This window comes from Polyodon spathula, chromosome 6 (genome assembly GCF_017654505.1).
Source record: "Polyodon spathula isolate WHYD16114869_AA chromosome 6, ASM1765450v1, whole genome shotgun sequence".
In the NCBI taxonomy this organism is placed as follows: Eukaryota; Metazoa; Chordata; class Actinopteri; order Acipenseriformes; family Polyodontidae; genus Polyodon; species Polyodon spathula.
Window position 1 is genome coordinate 65,063,339 of NC_054539.1, and position 23,733 is coordinate 65,087,071.

General features: G+C 39.0%; 2 protein-coding genes across 17 annotated transcripts in view; one reads left to right on the forward strand and one right to left on the reverse strand.

Moving 5' to 3' along the window:
- The first annotated feature begins 682 nt into the window (after positions 1 to 682).
- On the forward strand, positions 683 to 15,118 carry drc1 (dynein regulatory complex subunit 1 homolog (Chlamydomonas)). Its single transcript, XM_041253446.1, has 17 exons — positions 683 to 974; positions 1,748 to 1,832; positions 3,646 to 3,758; positions 4,022 to 4,205; positions 8,451 to 8,588; positions 8,941 to 9,027; positions 9,661 to 9,783; positions 10,608 to 10,747; positions 11,335 to 11,469; positions 11,654 to 11,892; positions 12,360 to 12,541; positions 12,730 to 12,819; positions 13,243 to 13,329; positions 13,414 to 13,571; positions 13,955 to 14,095; positions 14,355 to 14,457; positions 14,823 to 15,118. Exons 1-17 carry the CDS (start codon positions 841 to 843, stop codon positions 14,883 to 14,885), a joined length of 2,202 nt encoding a protein of 733 aa, XP_041109380.1. The 5' UTR covers positions 683 to 840; the 3' UTR covers positions 14,886 to 15,118.
- A 1,643-nt stretch (positions 15,119 to 16,761) lies between these two features.
- LOC121317477 (otoferlin) overlaps positions 16,762 to 23,733 on the reverse strand; it is a 130,801-nt gene continuing 123,829 nt past the window's right edge. For 9 of the 16 annotated variants that reach the window (XM_041253449.1, XM_041253456.1, XM_041253464.1 and 6 more), the window contains 4 exons: positions 22,633 to 22,874; positions 21,920 to 22,098; positions 21,468 to 21,568; positions 16,762 to 18,269 (listed from right to left, as the gene is read on the reverse strand). In XM_041253449.1, the coding sequence (XP_041109383.1) occupies positions 18,083 to 18,269; positions 21,468 to 21,568; positions 21,920 to 22,098; positions 22,633 to 22,874 (709 nt within the window). In that variant the 3' untranslated portion in view covers positions 16,762 to 18,082. Of the gene's footprint in view, positions 19,704 to 20,665; positions 20,867 to 21,467; positions 21,569 to 21,919; positions 22,099 to 22,632; positions 22,875 to 23,733 lie in introns of all 16 variants that reach the window. The other 7 variants (XM_041253458.1, XM_041253461.1, XM_041253452.1 and 4 more) reach the window with 2 other exon arrangements.

A 23,733-nucleotide genomic window follows, 5' to 3' on the forward strand; every position in this document is an offset into this window, starting at 1 on the left:
GAAATTTAGGCATAAATGGGCATATGAATCAAAAACTGCCAATTTATAAAGAAATTACCCTAATTATATTATATGATAATTTTATATATATATATATTCATTACTAGACATATAAATATATATATATATATATATATATATATATATAATATATATAAATTATATATATATATATATATATATATATATTATATATATATATATATATATATATATATATATATATATAGAAATATATATATTTATATAAAAAACGCTATGATCATAAAGTAGAGTCACACCACCTAATATGTTCATCAATTATTTGCCCTGCTGGGTAGCAAATCTGTTTAAAAAAAAATCTTCTGAATGTGTGCGGCGACGATGATCACATCCTGATGAAAAATGAATACGTTTTGTAATGATCTTATATCTTATTTTAATCATGGTCTTTTAATTCAAATTATAAAGTCTGATTCTGCAAAACAACAATGCATTACAGGTTATAACCCTTTTGTACAAAAGCGTAGCTAGCTATACGCTTACTTTTGCCAAACCTGCACTCAAAACATGTAGGAATCCGGACGCACAAAAGTGGCACAAACCTCTTAACATGCACCTCACAAAAGCCTTGCTGTTTCCGTCACGTGTGCGTCTGTCTCTTGGCAACAGCTGTATCCTAGCAACCAAAATGTAACAAAAGTGGAGACTGCCTCCATTCACAGTCACATACCTTTTGTTATGTTCAAAGTCAGTGAAGGCTAAACGCTGGTTATTTCATTCTTGCATGAAGCTTTGATTGTGTGAATTTTCTATCGGTGGTTTTCAGTGGATTAGCATCAAAACTGTAATCTTGCTGACATGAACCCAGCCGAGAATGGAAGCAAAGAGCCCGAGCCTGTGGAGAGCGTCCCGTCAGTGGAGTCTGATATCCCGGAGGAGAGGATCGCCGCACGCCGCCTCCGGATAGCAGCCAGAATCGAGGCCAAAAAACGGTGATTAGAAAAGTAAAAAAAAATACTGACAGAAGTAGACAAAGAAAAAATGTGCTACCTTTTATTGGACTAACTACAGAATAATTCATCACAAGCTTTCAAGACCTCAAAGGTCTCTTCTTCAGGTGAATGCAGGAAAGAGAGATGATGTTTACCATTTCATATATTACCAGTAGAAATTCTTATACCAGTAAGAAACCCCCAAAAGACTGCTGCCAGTAGTTTAACAGCAGGGCCGAAGAAAGAGACACACTTTTTAGAACCAGCTGCCTTAGTGCCAGTACAAGTACTACTGGCAGTGGTAGTAAAACATCTGCCTTTTTTTCTTTAACTCGCTTGTTTTTATTTTAATTTGTGCATTGCAAGTGCTTTCATTGAAGCCCAACAGCAGGTGTATTATATTACGAACACGCCTGCTCAAAATGGGCTGTACCGTTTTTTAAAAGGGGTTTAAAGGGACTATTCTTAAATCTCAAACAATTGTAAAAGAACTGTAGGGATTATAGTATTTAACGGTATGTTTTTTTTTTTTTTTTCAAGAGCAATAACAATACATGTTTGTGAGTCATTCACTCATTCTAAATATAACGTCCACTTATTAAAAATGCACATAAAATCGACAGTAATCATATTGTGTATTAATAACTGTCTTTTATTTCTATCGCATGTTGTGATTACACTTTATCTTTGAGGGTATGCACCATTTTTGTTGTTGCCAGCTTCTGAAATACATTATTACCAGAATGCTAGATGTCTTTTTGTTTAATTCACAGTGAGGCACTGGGGGATGATCCCGATCCTAAGAAGGAAGTAAAGCAGGAGCTTAAAAGTGAAAAGCAGGTGGAGCAGAGCAGGCAGGTCTGTGCTACTTGTGGGGAGGGGATGGAATGGGTTACCTTGTCAGGGTTTGAGGCAGAATCACTCAGATACTTTAAGACCCAATTTGACAAACTTTTTAGATCAGTCAGTTTAGCTTCTAGGAACTGGATGAATTGCCTCCTCTCGTTCGCAGATTTTCTTGTGTTCTTATGTCCTTTTATCCCATTCACACCCACTCACACCCCATTCACACGTAGGAGATAGGAGGCTCAGTACAGGCACTACAGCTTTATCTTTGTATGTGTGAATTACCTATGCCCACTCTAAGCAGACATATTAGGTTCAATTGCAATGAACCAAATGTAGTCCGCTTGATGTGCCCAACTGGTGGATATAGTAAGTTTGATTCACTTGCTTGGATGTTAGGAAAGATGTTAGATGTTTGCAAATCCAAATTGCAGCATACCAAAGTTTCTAGACCACTGGGCACATCAGTTAAACTACATACAGTGTCGTACTGATTTCTGCATACTAAACCAGACCCCCTTGGTCACAAAAAATATCTATATTCAGTGTATTGTGTTAGTCCTGTGAAGTAAGAGACTCTGCTAGCCAGCTTGCTCTGATTTGTCTCCCTTTTCTGAACACTTGCTTGCAAAACTGTTTAATATGTGTTATACACATGAAAACTTTGTTCTTTACATTCCTCTTGTCTGTATTACACGTGTTATACACATGAAAACTTTGTTCTTTACATTCCTCGTGTCTGTATTACACCCCCCAGGAATAATGTATATTTTTAATAAACTTAATTGTTTTAAACTTCTAATACAATCATGCAGCCCTTATAAAAACTGTGTACATTTTACACTGTAAGATTACACTTTCAAATATTTTTCCAGTATTAATGTTGTGTATGCATAGTGTTTTTTTTCAATTATTATTACTGTTATACTTACTCTGCTTACCATAGCTCCTCTTACATTGTGATTTACAATAATTTCACTTATTGCATTGTGTTATGTTACATTTTTTTTCAACTTGAACTTTTATTTTTTCTCCTTGTGTTTCTCTTGGTTGACTGTGGAGGGAGTTTATTTTAAAGAATATGTATGTTGTTTCAGCTTTGTACCTTTATGATACAATACAGCTAACCTGTAACAATAATAATAAACCACATTGAGCCTATGAATATTAAGAACAGATTTCATAGTATATTTTATTATCGAAATTCCACATGCAAATTATGCATATCATCAAACTTCAGTTTGGATGGGATTTCTTGCATGTTAAAATACCAAACAAATGTGCTTTGAATATTGAAAGTATAAATACCAAACAGCCTTTATTAAGAAGGCTATATAAATCATTACATGCACGCAGACCACAATGATGGTGTGTACATTGTCCTGCAAATGTATGCTATTTTACAGCATACTGATTGTGTAGATTGATGGATTCCACTTACTTTTTATATGACAGAATATTAGTTTGTGTTCTGTCGATGTTAGAGGTGAATACAGGGAAAAGACGATGAGATAATGTAAACAATATATATTAAATTGGGGGGGGGGGGGATTTGGTCTAATTACATTTGCACTGCAGCACACAGAACATGTTTCTTCAAATCATCTAATATCCTGGTTTATATTTTCCATGATCAGTTTAACTTGGTCCACTTGACCAGATCAGCTTAACTAATTAACTGGATATTCTGATTAGTATGCTTCAATTGGAACAAAATGTGTTCAGTTAATGGGGATCAGTTAGTCCTGAAGTTAGTCTGCGTGAAGTGGACTAAACCACTGGTACACTGCAATTGACCCGTCTGTGATTTCTTAATTTATTTTAGAGATTGACTAAACTCAAGAGTGATGGGACAGAGTTGGTCACAAACATCCAGGTAGCGGCAGACTCAAGAGAGTCCCAGAGGAGAACTGATGAAGCAGAGGCAAGGAGGCAGAGGTAAGAGCACAAAGAGTATCTGATAAACATGTTTATAAAAAAAAAAAAAAAAAGATCCATACAATAACTTATTTACAAATTGATGTACAAAAATTCTGTTTTAGCTGCTTGCGAAGGTACACCAGAATCTCAAAAACTCTAAACTACTAGATCTTACTGGTTCTCAACATAATACTACAATATACAGTGTGCTAATGTGCTGTAGAAAATATATTGTCCTCAAGGTGCTGCAGTGCATACCTAACACCACCTGCTTTGTAAAGAACAGAGAGGCTGGAGAGTGAAGCCAAGATGAGCCTGGAAAAGTTTGAGGACATCACAAAAAAGTGGACAATGGCCAGGTCAAAGGAAGTCCCTCAGGACTTGTGGGAGATGCTCAACGTGCAGCAGCAGCAGTGCGCTCTCCTCATTGAGGACAAGAACAAGCTCATCAATGACTTGCAGCAGGTAATGGGGGTGCTTGGATTGTCAGTTAGCAGTGTGTCAGATATTTTTTTTTTGAATGAATTTATTTAATCTAGTGGCAAGCAGGTTTCAGGAGGGAAGGGTCATGCGTCTTTGTTGCTGAAACTTCATTTAGACAATAGTCGGTTATGTTCCTTGTTAATACTGTAAATTACTCAAATAAAATGAAGAAAACGTTACATCCACCATTTAGCAGTTTGTTCTTGTCTCTTGTCTTTCTTGAAGGGAATGCTATTTAAAAGTTTTTTTTTTTAGACGATTCTAGCAGTTGCAATCTGCAGCTTTGAATAGATACATTCGTGCACCTACATTCCACCTAGCTTTGATTAACTTAGTTATTGTGGTGAGATGAGCAAAATAAGTTTAACTCTAGGCAGCAATGTTTTATATCTTATAGGGCCATCTGTGGGAGTTGTTAGACAAGAATTGTAAAGCATAAAAGAGGTTTTTGAAGTTGCTCTTTTAAACTTCTTGGCACTAGGTCAGCTCTTTTTCTGCCACAAAGAAAAAACATTTCATATGGTTAAAGCATTACAGAACATTCTGTTTTATTTTTTAAATAATACAGTATTATTATTATTATTATTATTATTATTATTATGCTGACTATTACTACAAAACCTTAACAATAAAAATACCCACCAAGAAACGTTTTATATAAGATTGGGTTTATTATATTATAAAAGAAGCTGTACTGTAATATTTACATTGTATGCAGTATCCACTATTCAGAAACCAGTTTTCTTTTAAAATTGAAATACCATTTTTATTTATTTCTATATTGTAACTTAAAAGTCTGCTTATTGCGCTGTTCTGTGTCTCTCACTTTGATCCGCTTTCCTGTTCTGCACTTTTTCGCAAATCTGCGCCACACACCCCGCTCGGCCTCTGTGCGTCACTGCTATGACTGGCAGGTGGGTCAAGACAGGGCTATCTACTCCCCCCTGCAGGATCATGCATGTGCCCCATAGCCAGCACAGGTCTCCCCTGTTACATATTCTTCCCCCTCAGAGTGGCTCCACCGGTCCATTCGAAAATCCTACATCCCCATGCCTTCCCGAGACAGAAAATTTCCTGCTTGGAGGACTACCCTGAAGACATCTGGCTGCAGCGCCAAGTACCACCGTGTGACCCTGGCATTGTTGTCCTTCATACGGTGAAGCCATGCTAAGTGGGCATGATTTGTGATCAGAGTGAATTGTCACCCATGCAGGTAGTACCAGAGTGCCTCGACTGTCCATTTTATCACCAGTCACTCCTTCTCAATGGTGTTATAATGTTTTTGCGGGGAAGGAGCTTCCTGCTGATATACAGGACTGGGTGCCAGTATCCCTTCATTAAATCTGGTGTTGTCATAAAGTGAGCCGTGCCTAGACGCTTCAGCAACTCATTGACTCTCCTAAAATGCAAAACCGAGTTGACCCTTCTGGCTTATCCACTAACACAATTGGACTGCTCCAGTCACTTTGGGACTCCTCTGTTACCCCCAGCTTGAGCATTTCGTCAATCTCCACTTTTACTACGTGTTGTTTGCATTCAGCTATACGATACGGCCACTGGCAAACTCGCGCCTCCGGCTCAACTTCAATGTGATGGTGGGCTACTCGTCTGCTCCCGGACAGGAGAAAACATCCACAAACTCTGCCACCATGCCCGAGCCTGACATTTCTGTTTTGGTGTTAGATTGTCCCCAATCTACCGACCCCGTTTTTTCCAAAACAAAAAGATCAGATCCCAGGTCTGTGACGTCATCTGCTTGCTCCAATAACAACGCCTCTTGTTGCAACCAGGGCTTCAGGAAGTTTATGTGATCAATGTGATTTTCTCTCTGCCGCCTGACTAGCAGATCTCATAGTCCAACGTCCCAACCCAGCGCTAACCTCAAAAGGTGCTTGTCATTTTGGCAGAAGTTTTGACCCCATCCTGTGTAATAATAGAAGCACTTTATCCCCCAGCTGAAACGTGTGCAGCCAAGCCTCCCTATTATATTGTGTCTCCCGTCTGTGTTGAACCTGCTGCAAATTGTCGTGCACCCACCGATCCACAGGTCTAACACATACTGGACCGTATTGGTTGAATTATTGTGCTGTTCCTCCCACGTCTCTGACCAGATCGAGCACGCCCTGGGTTCTCCACCCATACAGTAGCTTGAATGGAGAAAAACAAGTAGAAGCCTGGGGAATCTCTGTGATAGCAAAGATAAGATATGGAAACAGCTGGTCCCAGTGACACATGCCGCTTTCAATTAATCTGTGCAACATGCTTTTTAGGGTTTTATTAAAACACTCCACAAGTCTATCGGTCTGGGGGTGGTAAACCAAGGTCTTAATCCCCAAAAGTTTACATATTTCGCGGACCAGCTGTGACATGAAATCGTTACCTTGTTCTGTCAGCATTTCCTGGGGAATCCCTACCCAGGAGAAAACCTTCACAAGCTCATTGGCGACAGACTTAGCAGACGCAGAGTGGCCTCTGCATAAATCAGAATGACCAATAGGTTAGTGTATCCCACCACACTCTAACAGTCCAACTATGTCTACCCAGATATGCTCAAAAGGAGCTTCCACCAGGGGCAATGGCACCAGTGGGGCTCATGGGATGGTTCTAGGGCCGGCATGTTGGCATGGATGAGGTCACATTCCATTGCTGGGCAATCCTGAGCAATGTGGCCCACCTCCTGGCATGTCCAACACTTAACCGAACCTGGTTCTCTCAATGAAGCTTCCTGTGGAGGCCTGAACACTGGAGCCATCAATGGGGCTCGATGGTAGGGTGGCCACGCAAGTCCAAGGTCCCCGCTTGGTAGCCCCTGGTTCTCGGGCCGCGAACGCCTGCCACCACGCTCCATGCAAATAGGTAGTTCCCTTTTCCCCCCAGTCCCTTCACCCTCCCTTGGGCAACTTGCTGGGGTGATGCTGGAAGACAGGGCTTTTTCAGCGGCCTGGTGGACGTTGGTTCTATGGCCCGGTGTCGTTCCGCCAACTGGACTGCACACTCCAGAATTTTTATCTCCTGGTGCTGAACCCACAGAAAAGGTCCCGAAGCCAGGTATTCCAGGAACCACTCCACCAGGATGACCTCCACCATCTGGTCCCTGGTCGTGCCAACCCATCTTGTAGTCCCGGAGTTGATGGGCGAACACCCAGGGATGTTCGTCATCAGCAAACACTCTCTGAATTTGTTTTATGAATCTCTCTGGCGTGGCCCCCACTGTATTTAGGATGGCAGCCTTAAGAGTGGGGCAGTCCATCATGGCTGTGGGGTACAGGGTTCTTGCTATAGCCTGTGCCTCATCTGTTAGCTGCAGCAGGAGGTAACTGGCCCACTGTGCTGCGGGCCATTGGCCTGCTATCGCCATGGCTTTGAACACATTTAGCTAGGCCGCTGCATTCTCCTATCCAGGCCCGCATCCCCCATTCCTCCCTGCACTGCCGCCGTCAAAGTTTGGCGTTAGAGGTTCATCATTGCGGCAAACTGGGTGGCATCCATGCTGCTCCCGATGTATCGCAATGCAGTGACTCCCACTTTTCTGCCACCACGTGTGAGTGGGTGTGTGGATTAGTCATTGATGGTATCCTCCAGAGGTACTGAGTGTGAAGAAATTATAATCCATAAGCAAAAGGAGAAAGCAAAACAGAAAACAAAACACTATAAACAAAACTGCAAAAGAAAGTGCTGCTATTAATCAGGGTCTCCCTGTCTCCACTAATCTGCAAGGCAGGAGAGTAACTTAACGTTCTCCTACTCCCTCATTACTTTCGTGGGGTTGCCCAGATCCCCCTGAGCTAAAACAGTGTAACGTCCCAGTTTCTGGGATGGACCCCCAGATCTGCCCCCAACCAATCACAGGTTTGAACGCCACACATCCCACTCACCCTCTGTTTGTCACTGCTATGGCTGGCAGACTGGTCAAGATGGGGCTTCCAACTCTCCCCTGCAGGATCATGCATGAGCCTGATAGCCAGCACAGATCTCCCCTGATACAGACTGTTTCTATGTAATGGTTTAATTGTTCATTGTGTGTGTGTGTGTGTGTGTGTGTAGCGCTTTGCGATAAAAGACTCTATAAAAATGTAAATTGTTGTTGATGTTGTTATTTAAATATACATGAAATGCATTATCTAAATATAAAAACGATATAGTAGAAATACCAGCTGCATTAGACTGTGTATTAATGTTATGGGTTATATATATATACAATGATCTTATGAAGTACTTTCTCAACAGGAGCTGAAAGCAAGTGATGATCGCTATGTAAAAGACTTGAAGAAGCAAGCCGAAGACATTGACCTGATGATTGAGAGAATGGAGGAGCAGATAAAGAACCTAATGAAATCCTACCGGGAAGAACTAAACCAGATTGAGGTACAGTACAACACACAGTGGTGGGGAGAATTACTGTATTACAATGGTGTCTGTTAAAAACTGTAAATACCAGTACTTCAAATAGGTTGGAAAAAAATATTGGAAAAAAAAAAATGTAGTGTTCATTTTCCCTGATAATTGTAAAAGGTACAGGATTGTCTTACTTGAGGAATATGGGTTAAGAATTTTTTTCTTTTTATAATTTTAACTTAGCATTTTTCTAAGAAACTCTTAAGTAGGTTCCTCTACTTCATTCATATAGATTTACTTGTGCTATCTTATGGTAAGGTTTATATATGTTAAACAGGACATTTTGAAATGTTGGATTTGATGTTGTTATATATTTTTGCAGAAATCCTTTGAGCTGGAGCGCAGGGAGTTGCTGGACAGTAACCATAATAAATGGGAGCAAATGATGCAATATCGCCGGGATAAGGAGGTGAAATGTCTTTTGATCACTGTTTTTTAAGTATAAAAAAAACATGTAAGGGACACTTGTTTAAGCTAGAGGTTCTAAGCTTGGTAAGGGATCTACTTAAAAAAATACCCAAATTAGGCTGCTGCATTTACTACCCCAATTAACCTGCTCCACTAAATGTAACATATATCAATAAATGTATATAAACAAATTCTACATCTGTTCTGAAGATTTGAATATTGCTTATTCTAAAATGAATTGCATTTAGGTATTTTTTTATATTGTCAGATGTTTTTATTGCATTGTATTAAGGGTAAGCAATAATGTGTTGAATTTAAGTGCCGTTAGTTAGGCATGATTGTATGTAGGAATTGTGTTATTGGAACGCCAGTTCAACAGTTTGAGTTGCTAATCCCGCTTAAAACATTTCTAATTCAACTGATAATCATTTGATATGTCCTTTCCAAATTCAAAAACACAATTTTTTGCCTGCCACGTCTTAGCGGTTTTAGTTGACTTTCAGATAGGAAAAGGAGAAGCTGGAAGTTTCTTTTCAGCTGAATTAACAAATTCAGAGATCATAAAGAGGACTTTATAAACTAATGTGTTGCCAGTATTTCTTGTATGCTATGTTTGGGTGCCTTGCTTGCTCAGCTGCAGTTCCTGATGATGAGGATGAAGCGAGTGGAAGAACAGGAGCGGCAGCTGCAGCAGCTGAGAGTGCAGGATGCAGAGGAATACAACATGATCAAGATCAAGCTGGAGACTGACGTGCAGGTGAGACTCAACTGCATTGAACTTACTGGATATTGCAGGAGAAGAAGACCATCATGATCGTACTGTAGTTTACTTGAATGATGAAAAATAAATAAATGCTGACCCTCATCGAGGATTAAAGTCAACCTATTCTATTTTTAACAATCAAACAATATGTTTTTTTTTGTTTTAAATGTATTTGAAAAGTACAGTTTTAAAGTCATGAAATGTGATGCAACTTTCAGGCATTCATTTCTGGCAACATTTTTCATGGAAATCAAGATTGCTTAGGTTTTGTTGCTTGATCTTTGCACATGGTGGAACATTTTAAAATGTCAACAAGAGTCAGGTGCCAGTTTCCTGAAAGTTAGCTAGTGTTTTTAGTATATTGGATGTGGGGGAACTCGTACTAATGGATGACAGAGTAGTATTCGGTTAGTAAATGATTGTTTGTAGAGCTCTGTTCATCATGGTAAATTGTATGCTTGTATAACATCCTATTTGCAGGTATATTCTTTAAGGCTACAGCATAGTATATTACCCATAACTATTAAACACTCAATAGTGGTGAATTAGAAATACCAAAAGAAACTAACATTTAATGACAAACATTTTGACTAGGAAGTGTTTTTCAGTATATTTAAACATTTGAAGACATTGGGGGGGAAAAACTTCCTGTTGAAACGTTTGTCACTGAATTTTAGTTTGTTTTAGTATTTCTTAAGAATACAGTATAGAAAAAATAAAGCATTTTCAAGACCATGGAAAAAACACGTGTGAATGTTGAGATCACTTGGCCACCAGGAGAATGCTTTAGGTGTCTGAAATAAAATGTATTTTCTCAGATTCTGGAGCAACAGCTACAACAGATGAAAGCTACCTATCAGCTGAACCAGGAGAAGCTGGAATATAACTTTCAGGTGCTGAAAAAACGAGATGAGGAGAACACTATCACCAAGTCCCAGCAGAAGAGAAAGATCACCAGGTACCAGGCAGAAACATGTCCTGCTTAGCTACTGCTGGGCATTAATAAATTGCAGTGCAGCATAACATCTCAAGTCAAATCATTTTTGGAACCTACATTACTTTGTAAAATTACTGAAAGTCATCGACACAGGTGATGACTTAAAATGTTCATAATGATTTTCTACTTTCTCGAGAATATCTAAACTACTCAAAGTGTTTAAATAGTGTTGTCCCATTTCAGGATTAATATGGTAGCATAAATAAATGCTAACAGCAGACAGCAGAGAACACCCTGCTGACCCTTGTGAAAAACTGCAGGGTTTAAAGCAAGACTGTAACAATCCGCTGCTAGGTTTATTATCCTGTTGACAACGGAGATATAGTTCAGGCGTTTATGAATCTCTTTAGAGCTTTACATACATTAAGAGAACCGCATAGCTAGTTGTCATGAGCCTTGATTTTTACTATGAAAATGTAGATCACCTTAGTATTGGTCATGGTGATCTACATATTCAAAATACTAGTGGCTCTAGTGTTGTATTTACAGCTGTGAAGGAGGATGTGTGTTGCTAACATACCTGGTCCTTCTCCATATACCCTTCACAGGCTGCAGGATATTTTAAATAATGTCCGGATTAAACTTACGAAGCAGGATAAGCAGTTCAGGGAGGAAAACCATGGACTAACTGAGGACTACAAGAGGATTATGGAGCAATACAAAGAGATGCAGAAGAAAATGAAGTGAGTGCTGTAAAATCTGTTCGATCACATTTTGTTCACCTCAAAATCCTAATTGTTTTTTTTAAACTCTGTTGCTTTATTATGAATCCTGCTGGCAGAGCAGCTGCCAGGTTACCTACATCCTCAGCCTGTCTCAGATCCTGGTGCTCGGATGCTGGTCTAATTGTTATTGTTTTATATTCAGGCATTTTGCTAATGTTGATGCTAAGAAGTTCCAGGAGATCTGGCTGATGAACGAGGAGGAGATAAAGGAGCTGGTTCAGAGAGCTTTGGAGACGGACCGCATCATTCATGAGCAGCAGCTGGGTCTGACTTGGGAGAAACCGCACCTCCCTTTCATGGAGCGCTCTGGACCCATCGTCCCAGAGCATAAGAAGAAGAAACTGGCACTGCAGCTTGCAGAGGAGGTGATCAGATCAAAAGGTGAGCGAATGAGTGATCATTTTATTTACCTCTTTAGCTCTGTAATCATTGTTCTAATACCTCTATGTGCATAAGATTGTATCCTTTATCCTATAAACCATAGTAATGTGTGCATATCATCATTTATGTCATTGTTTTTGGTTCTGAACAATGCTAATAGTAGACCTACACTGTAATGGGGTTTATTTTAGAGATCTAAATAGGTGGTTTACACAAAAAATGTACCATTTCACTGCCACGTTAACCTCTGGACATATCAGTGATACAGATCTTTTTCACATTTCTGTGTTGCAAACCATTCAATCTGTTATGATATACCCTTTTTTTTTGTATTGGGGATTATTTGTTTTTGTTTTGTCTTAATTCTTGAGCTGTTGCCATAATTTAGTGGATGAGTGGGTTTCACTGGGTACTGTGTTCATTAAAGGCACTGTAATAAATACCTTTCTTTTTTTTCTTTTTTGCAGGAAACACGGATGCAGCTGAAGAGTGGGAAGCAGTGTGTGCGCCGGGCACCCTAAGTGACTCGCTCCCTTTCCAGGAACAGGACAGATTGGACACTGGTGATACAGAGATCTCAGCTGATCAGTCCTTAAAGATCTCAGTGAAGACAATCAAAAGACTCTTGGAGATCCTGTGTGATGAAACAGTAAGTCAGGCTCGCTGCCTTTTCACTTAGTTTTAATGTGATTGCTCCTCTGGTCGAATCAGAAGGGCTTTAATCTTGATTCAGATCCAGCCACAGTTTCTAAGAATGCAATGTAATTTACACGGTGGTATATCAGTGTGTTTTTATTAGATTTTTGTAACAGCCTGAGCTTTTCTGTCCCCTCTCAGGGCTTCTTGATTGAAAGTAAGCTGCTTAAGTTGCTTTCCCCGCTGGAGAAAGATGAGCAGTCCCTCATGAAGCTGGATGCCATATTCATGGTAGGTAGGGTGAGAGTCATAGTCTGATAAGTTTTAGATTTAAAATTAATTTCATTTTGTGTGCAGTCCAAATGGATTTCAGTGTTATCTTTCTGTTATGTTTCACCCACTTTCTCCCAAATACAGCAGTGGTATAATTTAAGAAGGAACATGTACACATCTGTTACCAACTGTATAAAAACACACATAAGAGACCAAAACAAGAATGGATACTGTGACCTACATTCTGATACCCTGAAGAAGTTTTGCTAGGAAATACACATATGAAGTTTCACCAGAATTGCCCTCAACAGTTAGTGTGAATTCCTTTCAAACCTCTGAAAGGCTGGTTGCTGCCACTACACTGTATTCTGTAGCAAATAATAAATAAATGTTACGTTCATTAGAGTTAACGGAAAATATATATTTTGTTCTTCAATGAAGGCCCTGGGAATTGAGAATGAAGAGGATGTGCATAAGCTGGCTGATTTCTTTATCAGATATAGACAGCAGCAGACTGTAGACGGCAAGGTAAGATGTCTACTTAATATACTACCATTCTGTTTTGAAAGACTGGTATTTTGAGCCATGTTAACCATTTTAAAAAAAATGCAGGATGCAGATGAAGATGAGTCCCCAGGAAAGAGCGAGAGTCATGCTCAGAAAGAGATTGGAGATGGCTCCTCACACAGGTCCTCATCCTCTGATCTCATTCACCCCAACAATGTCCTGCAGGCCCTCCGAGATTTTACAAAAGAGCACTGCAAACCCAGGTGGGTGCTCTGGGCATTTGTTTACTTCAACACAGGCATTTCACTACAGTAGACAATGGTGTCAAAGTGGGCCTGTGGTAGGAAAATAATATTTTCCTTTTGTATAAGTGAATCCTTCTGTGGCCAGTTGCATAAATAAAAAAAAAAAAAGGTACATTGCCATTTATACTATCTCATGATGTGTTTCTTGAGTTTCTTGTCTTGAGGAATTGCTGTTACAGTACATGATAGAAGTTTGTGATATTCTTTTACCACAATAAATTGACAACATGTTTTCCGTTTATTACTTTGTTTTATATTATATTTTACATGGCATATTGTGTTTACAGTGTCTATAAAATAAAGAATAAAGCCTGGTTTTATGGGGTTTTTTTTGTATGCAGGGACAAATCTCAGAAGCTTTTTAACTTGAATGAAAGAGATGACTCAAAAGATGCTGCTTACTGGGAGGACATGGTCAATGTGATCCCGGAGTCCAAGCTAAAGGTGTGGGATGCCCTGTATAATGCTTTGGAGAAGTATCAGTAAGTATCTCAGCATTTACCTTTTTGATACAACAGTGTACATTAAAACCCCAAAGTTACAAGCACATTGGGAATGGAGAGATCATGTCTCAGAAACCTTTTATTTTCAACGATTTGATGTATCTGTATTCATTTCATGTCAAGGAAGTCATTGAAATAGACTTCATCAAAATATCTGACATGTTTATACATAGGCTCGAATTATTCCAGAGAAACTTTTGTTGTCAGTTTCAGCTTATTGTTTCCTTCTTTTTGACAGCCATGTACTGACTGAGAGGATGAAGCTTATCAATGAAACGGATGGCATGAAACAGCAGAACTCTGAACTCAGAATGTTACTGCATCAGTATGTGAACTCCAGGGTGAGTGCTAGTCTGAGATGCACAAGATCTGATTGTTCATCTTATTTGGGTAAATACTTTTTAATTAAGACCACCAGAGTACCTCTCACCAGGGACTTGCATTGTTCCATGTATCTGGAAACCACTTTTCTAGTTGTCATGAATCCTGGTATAAACATGTGCTATGTGTTGAGAGTATCAGATTATTTAGCCATCACGCTTATGTTGCTTGTGTCTGGAAACCACTTTTCCAGTTGTGATTATGCACTACATTGCTAATTCTTGTTCTATACTATGCATGTGTTTTCATGTCTTCATTTTCATGATTGTTTTAAATGTATTAGATGTGTTGAGTCTCTAATTGGTTTTTTGCTTTTCATTCACAGGTAAATGCTGAATTAGAGATTCCACCAACACAAGTCATGCAGATTGAGTCTTCTTGGAACTAGAAACTTGGCTAATTATAGAGACACTCTTCGTTATTTATTGAGAGTTCCTAACCCTTGGGAGGTGGGGGGACTCTGTGGTTTTATGTACATGAATGTCACATGTATCTCAAATGCATTTTATACCCCATTCATACATTTAATAAACTCTGTAAGGTTTGTTGCAAGTTTGTTGCAATTTGTTGCAAGTGCTTGAAGTAATCTCCACTAAAAGGCACTTTTACTGTTAAAAGTATGTTATTTTTTGTAAAATAGGATATTATTTGGCAGTTTTCTTACTGTTTTTTTTTTTTACAGTTAATTAAATATTTCATATTTGTCTCAATTTGATAATGAGATCATTTGTATTTATTGATTCATATCATGATTGGATTTGGCATATTGTGTCCAGTGATCAACTCTGTCTTAAAGAACACTTTGGCTATAGTCAAACCCGCTTATTATTATCATCATCAGACACAGTTATCCAGGACGACTTACAATTGTATAGTAATTAATAGCACTTCAAAGAGACTAAGCATAAATTGTGACAATAAGCAGAGTGACATTATCAGGAGTTTAGCAATAACTAGGGTTACCAGATTTCCAGAGTGAAAAACTGGGACGATTTTTCTTTTTCAATTTACTGACGCCTTAGCAAACCTGAAGCGATTAATAGCATATAATAACACATTCATAATTTAAAAAAAAATAAACATTGGATGTATTTATTACATATGATAACAATTAATTGTTTTCTTTCTATTTTCATCTAATTAAAACATGTTAGAGGTTACAAAAAGCCAGATTCAAAAAGATAGATCAGCTATACCATTTAAACATGTGATGTACACATAGTGTCCAGAAGATTGTTTATTTTATTTTTGAATGATGTTAACACAACCTAATAGATTACTCTGCTGTTCACCTTGTTGAACACACCGATAGCTTTGTGAATACAATAGCAAAACCTGGATAATTTAACAGTTTTACTGTTTCCGACTGATCTCCACGAGTCAAGCTCGGTGATCTTGTGACCACAAGGCTGTCGAGTACAGAATGTGTCAAAATACAGTATAGTGGATGCAGACATTTTGAAGTGATATTAAGTGGGGTGGAAATCACTGTGTGAGGGTGATATTATCAGGGGCTTGTTTCCATTGATTCCCATTATACATTTCAATTTGATGATAATAAGTGTGACATTAAGCAGGTTTGATTGTACGTGTAATTGGTATGTAAGCTTCAGAGTGATATCATCAACAAATCAGATGTGGCGCCTATACTCTCTATCTCCTGTGAGGGAGGATTGGGGGGGGGGGTTCTGTATCCCAAATGGCCTCTTGTGGTCGAATATATAGATTGATTGCGATTGAGATTCACATGAGCGCAACAGTAATCCGTCACATATCCACCCTAACCAATTATCCACCATGATCAACCAGCAACGTGTTTATTACTGAACAGAGAGATTGTAGATTCTACCAAAGTGTCCTCCGTGCGCCGCCATTGTTGGTAGTGTCACATGAACTGTTCAGTGTGTTGAACTTCACCCGATCTCCTGCCTGTCACTCAGCAGCAAATGCATGCAACCATGCGGCAGACGGCTAACCTGTCACAAGCTAATAAAAGCTGAATCTCAAAACAATAATTGTGAGAAATTAGCAACTGTTACAGCTGTGTATAATGGTTTTTAAAACAGGACTAATTCACCCGACTTTTTACATATCTGTCCTTACTCTGGTCCCACTGCAGACGGATATGCAACGGATTAGTGTACTTTAAAATGTTAAAGTGCAACATTGTTAACTAGTTTTGATTTTAGTTAGGTCTCGCCTCAAAAAAAAAAAAAAAAAAAAGACACTCAGCCAGCCCACACTAAGAACATTTCAACATTTTTATTACTATATATTGTAAACAACTGACAGATCATTCCAGACACTTTTACAGAACAAGCAGGTTTCATTCCAAAAATATATCCATCATCTTAACAATATACAAATGTCATTGTTAAACAATAATGGCCACACACCTTGATGGTCTCTACCTCCTAGCTTGGACCACACAGAACTGAAAGAGGGGGGTAGCATGCATAAAATTACAACGAGAAACATTGTTCAGATTAACCCTGCTGCTGTCAACACACTAAATTACATTTTTATTTGCATCTTTAGCAGATACAAGCAGAACTTCAGAATACGATCCAGTATCTATTAACTTAAGAAGGTGCAATAGATGATTGAAAGGCGTTACACAAATCAGAGTTTGTTTTTCTTGTACTACTTAACATAAAACGCAACCAAAATATTTCCGATCCTTTAGAAACCAGGGAAGTCAATGATGACTTTTATGTCCCCAGGAAATCATTCATAAGAGCCAGGCTGCACTACCCAATTGTATATGAGACACATATTTCGCAATATTGTGACTAAAGTCTGAATTCCATACACGCCATTCAAAATGAAGATTTGAATTAACAAAACAGATTTCAGCAAAGATACTATGAAGGTGCATTGAATTACACCAAATAACTGCAGATTGTACTTATTTTGTAAGTGCAACTGCGGCAAAATCTATACAGTTATGCTGTAGGTTCAACTGAAGTAAAATGTGTTTGGATGGTTTTAGACTACAATAAGATTCACAGATCAACACTTGCACTGGAAATGGCTGATAGATCCATTTGACATTTTTCTCTATATGTCAAGAACTATACACTGGTCTTATATTAGCATAAACACACCTTTCAGTATAGGAGCAAGCACTTATATCAATGATACTATGGTAAGAAATGGTTTTTCAGCAGCTGTTTCAGTGGTCATGAGAGTTTTACAACCAAAAAATGGGACATCTCATACATGAACTCAAATGCCAACCAACTGTTTGAGACTCCTTTTACCCACACTGTTCAGCGCTGTAATAATTACATTTGCAAACAATGGTAAAGGTAGTAGGACTTCAGTTCCTGAGTTGACATAACAATAAAGGCCTTTCTGTATGTTCTGCTGTAGTGGTCATCTACTTAATTTGTGCCTGAAAAAGCTTTCTGAATGGTGGATATGCCTTTTGTAGCTTTACTCTATACCACTGGTGTGTAAGTCTTCCACCAGTGTATTTGACCTTGTCAGAAAGTCTGACCAGTAGTAAAGGTTATTTAGTTGTATTGATACTATTGAGCTGGCATCCCAAGCTTTGCATACCCTTGAGTGAGGACCATTTGTTTACCTGCCAGCATTAAAGATTTTCTCACTGATTACCCCAGGCATGGAGTAAATCATCAGTACAATAAACAGAAGTAGTAGCAGGGCAGCCAGGAATCCCAATAAGGGCCACTTGTAGTTTCTCCAGACTAGAATACAGATGATTCGCAAGGGATTCAGCATCCAGGACAGACTGGTATTGGGGCGACTGGTGAGACAGGTCAAGCATTTATTTATCATGATATCATCATTTAACATAGACAAACAACAAACACAGAACACCAAATATTGCACGCTGTAAAACCGATAATTCTAAATACAGAAAAAAGTGCAAACCAATTATTTGAAGTAAACACAAATCCAATCAAATAAATAAATAAATAAATAAAAACAAAATAAAGGCTTAAAATACTAATCGTAGATAACTACAAACAACAGCACACTAAGGAACCGCACACTGCAAATCAAGACAGATTAACATGACATGGGAGTTTTACACTGCCGGTTTTCCTTACTCTGCCTGAAATGGTCATTAAGGTTTACCAAGATAATAAATGTTTTTTTTTTTTGTTTGATTTCTCCCGTTTTTGTGTATGCTTTAAAAACAAAAGATGATGACGCTTAGTGAACACAAGGTCATTGTAGAATGAATGCCGAAGTTCTACACTGCAATCGGGAGAACCGGATTTTTCCACTATGACTTTCTTTCCACAATAACTTCTGTCATGTTGTGTTTACATTCAGATGACAACTATGATGAGAAAGAAAACCCCAATCAAAATAATATTGTCTACAAGACAAGCAAAACTTAAAATACAGTAAGTGGCCTATCCATGATTAATCACGCTTGGTGTTGGGAGAAACACATTGGAAAGTATCACATTTCATCTAGTCATTTGTATTTAATTGTATGTTTGTTCATTAATGATAAGCACTGACCAAGTGAAATTATGTCTTAATATGTAAATAGCGACAATATCTTGAAATCAAAAGGACACCTTGCATTTAACATACTAAAATAGACCTTGTAAACAGGTTTTTTTTTTTAAGTGCATGACATTCTTTGAAACTTTTACCTTCATTTAAATATTTGTCCATATTTAAACATGCATAAGAACCCCACACCTCCACCCCAAGTACTATAAATGGTAAGCATGTCAAGTTGTGCAAGAGCTGAAGAGAGTAGGTTTGTGCAACAAGTCTGGGCTGCTTTCCGTGAAATGGTAGATAGGTCTGCGAAATGCATTTTGTAAAGCATATAGGAAGTTAATGCAGGGAAAGCAGTGTTAGTGCCTTGTATGAAATCTATTCAGGGCATAGGCGTTATATGTTTTTGGTTATGAAAATGAGAAAAACTAAAATTCCAGCCACAGGGAGTGTCCATGGTGAGCAAGACTGGACTGCAGGGACGGACACAGGGTGGTGAGAGGTGCCACCCAGCAAGCCATCGCTGCTGCCCGTTCACGCTCCCAGCAATTTCTTGACCATGTAGCCTGGCATGCTGTAGAGGAAGAGACCCAGCATAGCCAGCAGCAACAAAGCAAGCACTATCTTAATGATGAGCCACTTGTAGCGGGTGCAGATGAGGTACTTGATGGACTTAAGCGGGCTGAGGAACCAGATGAAAGAGGTGTCAGGTCGGCTGTCCAGTGAAGCAGTTAAAGGAAAAAGAAAAAAAAAATTGAGCAACTGTTATTGGTTACAAAACAGAAAATGCTTAGGGTTAGGGTTAGTATTGAAGGCCACATTTTATACCCCCTTCCTTTAGGCTTTTGAAAACCAGCTATACGATAGCTATGAGATTGGGGTTGTGTGGATGAGAAACTCTGCCACAAACTCACTTCCACACAACACTGACTGGTAAAACAATTCAAGAATGTAAGTGAAAAGCCTAATGTATGCACATTTTTGTGGTCACCTGACATATAATTTGGCCCAATAGACCTACTGTATTTAAGCTGTGCGAGAGCAGTGTGCAACTATTCAGCAACAAATGACATCAAGCAGAAAGATCCTCTTGACTTAAAGGGCATAAAAATGGGTGCAACCGGCTTGACCCTCAATGTAATGGCTGACCAACATCTCTGTTCCTGGAATGGCAATATTTGCAGAAAACCTCCTGGACAACTTCGGTTTTGAATAATCTCCCCCCCCCCCCACCCCCAATTATTATATGAAAACACGTAAACGCAAAACTGAGCAATTGGCCACTATAAAGAGCCACTAAATGCAAACAAAACTATAATGATAAAACAGGCCGCACAATGGAGTAACAGCAAATATCATTTTATCATTAAAAATGGGGCAGATTCACAAAGCTGTTTAAGGAAAGGAAAAAACACAAATAAGAAACAATTCAGCCTCTAAATTAAATGTTTGTATTGTTAGGTGTGTTTTTCTTTTCTGAAATTAATTTAAATAAACAACTTTGAGAATCCAGCTCCGTGTTCTATAATGCTTTCCCCTTTTCAATGTTTTTAAACTTTTGTGTTACTGCAAAAAACAAGCAAAAGCATGATACAGCAGGGTCAACAGAACCACAACACAGGGAGAGACACGTGAGAGACAAGAGATAAAGAGAGATCGAGGGGGAGAAAGGGCTACCCTTTGAATTTCTGCAAGATTCAGGCTCCGAGCAGCTTCTTGACCAGATAGCCAGGCATGGAGTAAAGGAAGAGGCCCACCATGAGAAGCAGGAGGACCAGGGCTAGGATTTTCAGGATAAGCCAGCGGTAGTTGTGCCAGATGAAGTACCGGATGGACTTCAGAGGGTTCATGAACCAGATGAAACTGGTATCCGGTCGACTTTTTTTTAAGGAGGAGAAGAAAGGAGAGACAGAAAGAAAGATGGAAGGGAGGGTGGAAGGGGTGAAATGGGAAACAGAAAGGAAAGGGGTTAAAATATACAAGGAAAGAAATGTGGAGGAAAAAGAATACCAAGAAGAAAATAAAATGATATTATTAATAATGAATGGAAATAAAAGTGAGGAATCTCGAACATCACAAGAAAACTATGACTGTACTTATCATGTGTCTATACATAAACCCTCAACAACTTGGAACTTGGGTGTTCAGTCGTATGCAATGTAGTTAACAGAGACGCTGGTCAAAGGCTTCCCATAGGGAAGCTATTGGACTGAGTTTTGGATGACTAGGGAAGTCAAACCTCCCTGCCATGAATTAATCTCTTCTTTCCTGGCAGAGAACATAATGGAAGTTCACATATTACAGGACCTAAATCCCAAAGTGACTCTTGATGAATGTCAAGGCAACCCCAAACTCCTTTCATTTGCAAACAGTATACCTTTCCACAATGGGTTTGTGGTAAGGCAAACATTAATTATCTACAATGTTGGAGGGAAAACCAAGTGGCTCAGAGCTGCAGTATAAATATAACATGACTTACTTTGGTTTCTCCAAGGGCTCTGGCTCGTTACGGGCTAGACCGGCGGGGCTCTTCTCAGCTTCTTCTGCAGTTAAGAGTTGCAGCTCTGCCTCCACTTTACCCTGAAATAACCACCCGCATTCATAGAGTATACTATAGGGAAAGGAGCCATTGTGCATAAAATGTTAAATTAGGAGGCAATGGTTATAAATGTGGATCCCAAGCTCAACTAAGGATGATGACAAAAGTCACTTTGCGATAATGTCCTGTTTACTGTTAGCGCTTAATCACCTTATTTAAAGTTGGGATTAACACTTAGGGAAGGAAACCTCTTCATTCACAATAGTAATAGACAGCAGAATTTGTATTTTTTGTCTCAGAATTTCTTGTTCAATTCTTTTGAGAAAAAGGCTAGATTACAACTTAGCTTGCATATCTATTCAGAGATTGAGAATTCCTATGTGTTCAATTACCGTGAGTTCCATTTCATCATTCTCATTCCGGGCTACAAAGGGCCACCAGCCCTTGACCCTTTTCTGTTTGAAGATGGAAATAGTAGGCAGTTCCTGCTCATTCAGCACCATGTCTATAGAGCACTGCTTTGCTGTTTTAGCCCCCCGAGGAAATCGGTTCAGGTCCAGTTCGATCGCCCCTGCAAGGAGAAAAGAGATCACTTAAAATAAGAAATACTATTATACAAGTATATTCTGGATAGACTGACTTTGCAAAAGCCAAACAGTATTCTCTTCATGAAGTCTCCCTCTTTCCTTTTCTTAAAAAGATTTATTTTGCTTCCTCATTTTACAGTATTGGGCCAGGCAGTGAAATATCATACCACCAATACAAACTCCCAACCTGCTTCGCCAGCTGAAACAAAATCTGTCTGCTATCCAGAGATGTAATCTTTGAAATCTCCAGCAGGTGGTGTATATACTTAGATAATTCTGGGTGACAAAAAAAGAAAGGACTATGCAGAGGCAAGCCTACTCTTGAATTATAATCTTAAAAAGCATTTACATCTTTCTTGGTTTGAAAATTACCTGCACAATTCCTAAATTAAACAGGGGAACTTTCTCCCTGCTATCTCTAGTCAAAGTGCCTGGTAACCTGGACTGTAAGCACCTTCCCTATGTTGTGAGATGAAGTCCCTCTAACATGTTACTTAACTAGAAGAGCCGAGTCGTACCTAGGAAGTCGTCAGCAGAGAAATGATCCGCGTCCCACACTTGCAGGGTGAGCCGGGCGGGAATCTTATACTCAGTCTCATCCCAGGAGAACATGGACTCTTTCTTGGAGATGACAATCTTCTCCTCAGCAAGCAGATAGTCAAAGGGAAAGATATAACGCCAGTTGAAGTTTCCTTCGCCGGTCAGTGAGTGATAGTGGACGTCAGTGTCCTGTTTGTCCTCCTGCTGTCCTTTCAACCAGCTGGGGGAGAGGATCGATAATAACAAACAAAATCAGGGCAGTTTTCCACAACAGTATTCATTGTAGGAAGGTGATGATACTCGTATTTTCCGAGTAATTGCCTTTAAGAAGATTTGCCGGCACGTTTTAAGTAAATCAAAACTTATTAACATGTTGATTTCATAACAAGAAAAGCTGCCCTTCCCTCACCTTTACAACTGAGTGCCAATCAATGGCCATTAATTTCCGCATTGAATGTTTTAAAAGCTGACTGAAAACAAATTTTCTGTTTTTACTGTCGTACTGCCATACTGAGGCCGTAAACAGACAATGAAAATATGTCGCAAAACTAGCACATGCAACTTTATCATGTAAACGTGACCCTTCCTTTCCTTAAACCACTCTGGAAACCGGGATATCATTTAATTAACCAACAACTTCAAATTTCTTAAAGGCAATTACTCAGAAAGTATGAGTATCATCACATCCCTAATTCATTGGCCTGGCTTATTGCAACCTGACATGGGTGTGAAGCAATATTTTTGGAAACTGTAGCATTTTTAAATGCAGGGTTCCATATGGCTGTATTTTTTTTAATGAGGCCAGTGAGGTATGTGAGCAGTATTGCTGGCTCTTATTTCATTATAGCATCCACTCTGGATATGCTGAGCATTTTTTTGGCATGTATTTAATTTTCTTTGGAAATGTTTTCATTTACATTGACCGACAGATGTTTTGTTGTTCTCTGACTTGGAATATGTATTGAACATGAATTGACTTACACAGACAGCTGACAAACTTCCTGTTATTCTGTTAAAGTAAAATTCACATGCAATAGAAATCAATGTTTATCCTCTTCAGTCCCTCACACAGTAAGCAA

Coding starts and splice junctions, on each gene's coding strand:
- drc1 (XM_041253446.1), top strand. CDS start 841: ATGAACCCAGCCGAGAATGGAAGCAAAGAGCCCGAGCCTGTGGAGAGC. Junction 11,470..11,653: donor GAGATGCAGAAGAAAATGAA/GTGAGTGCTGTA, acceptor TTTTATATTCAG/GCATTTTGCTAATGTTGATG. Junction 13,572..13,954: donor AAAGAGCACTGCAAACCCAG/GTGGGTGCTCTG, acceptor TTTTGTATGCAG/GGACAAATCTCAGAAGCTTT.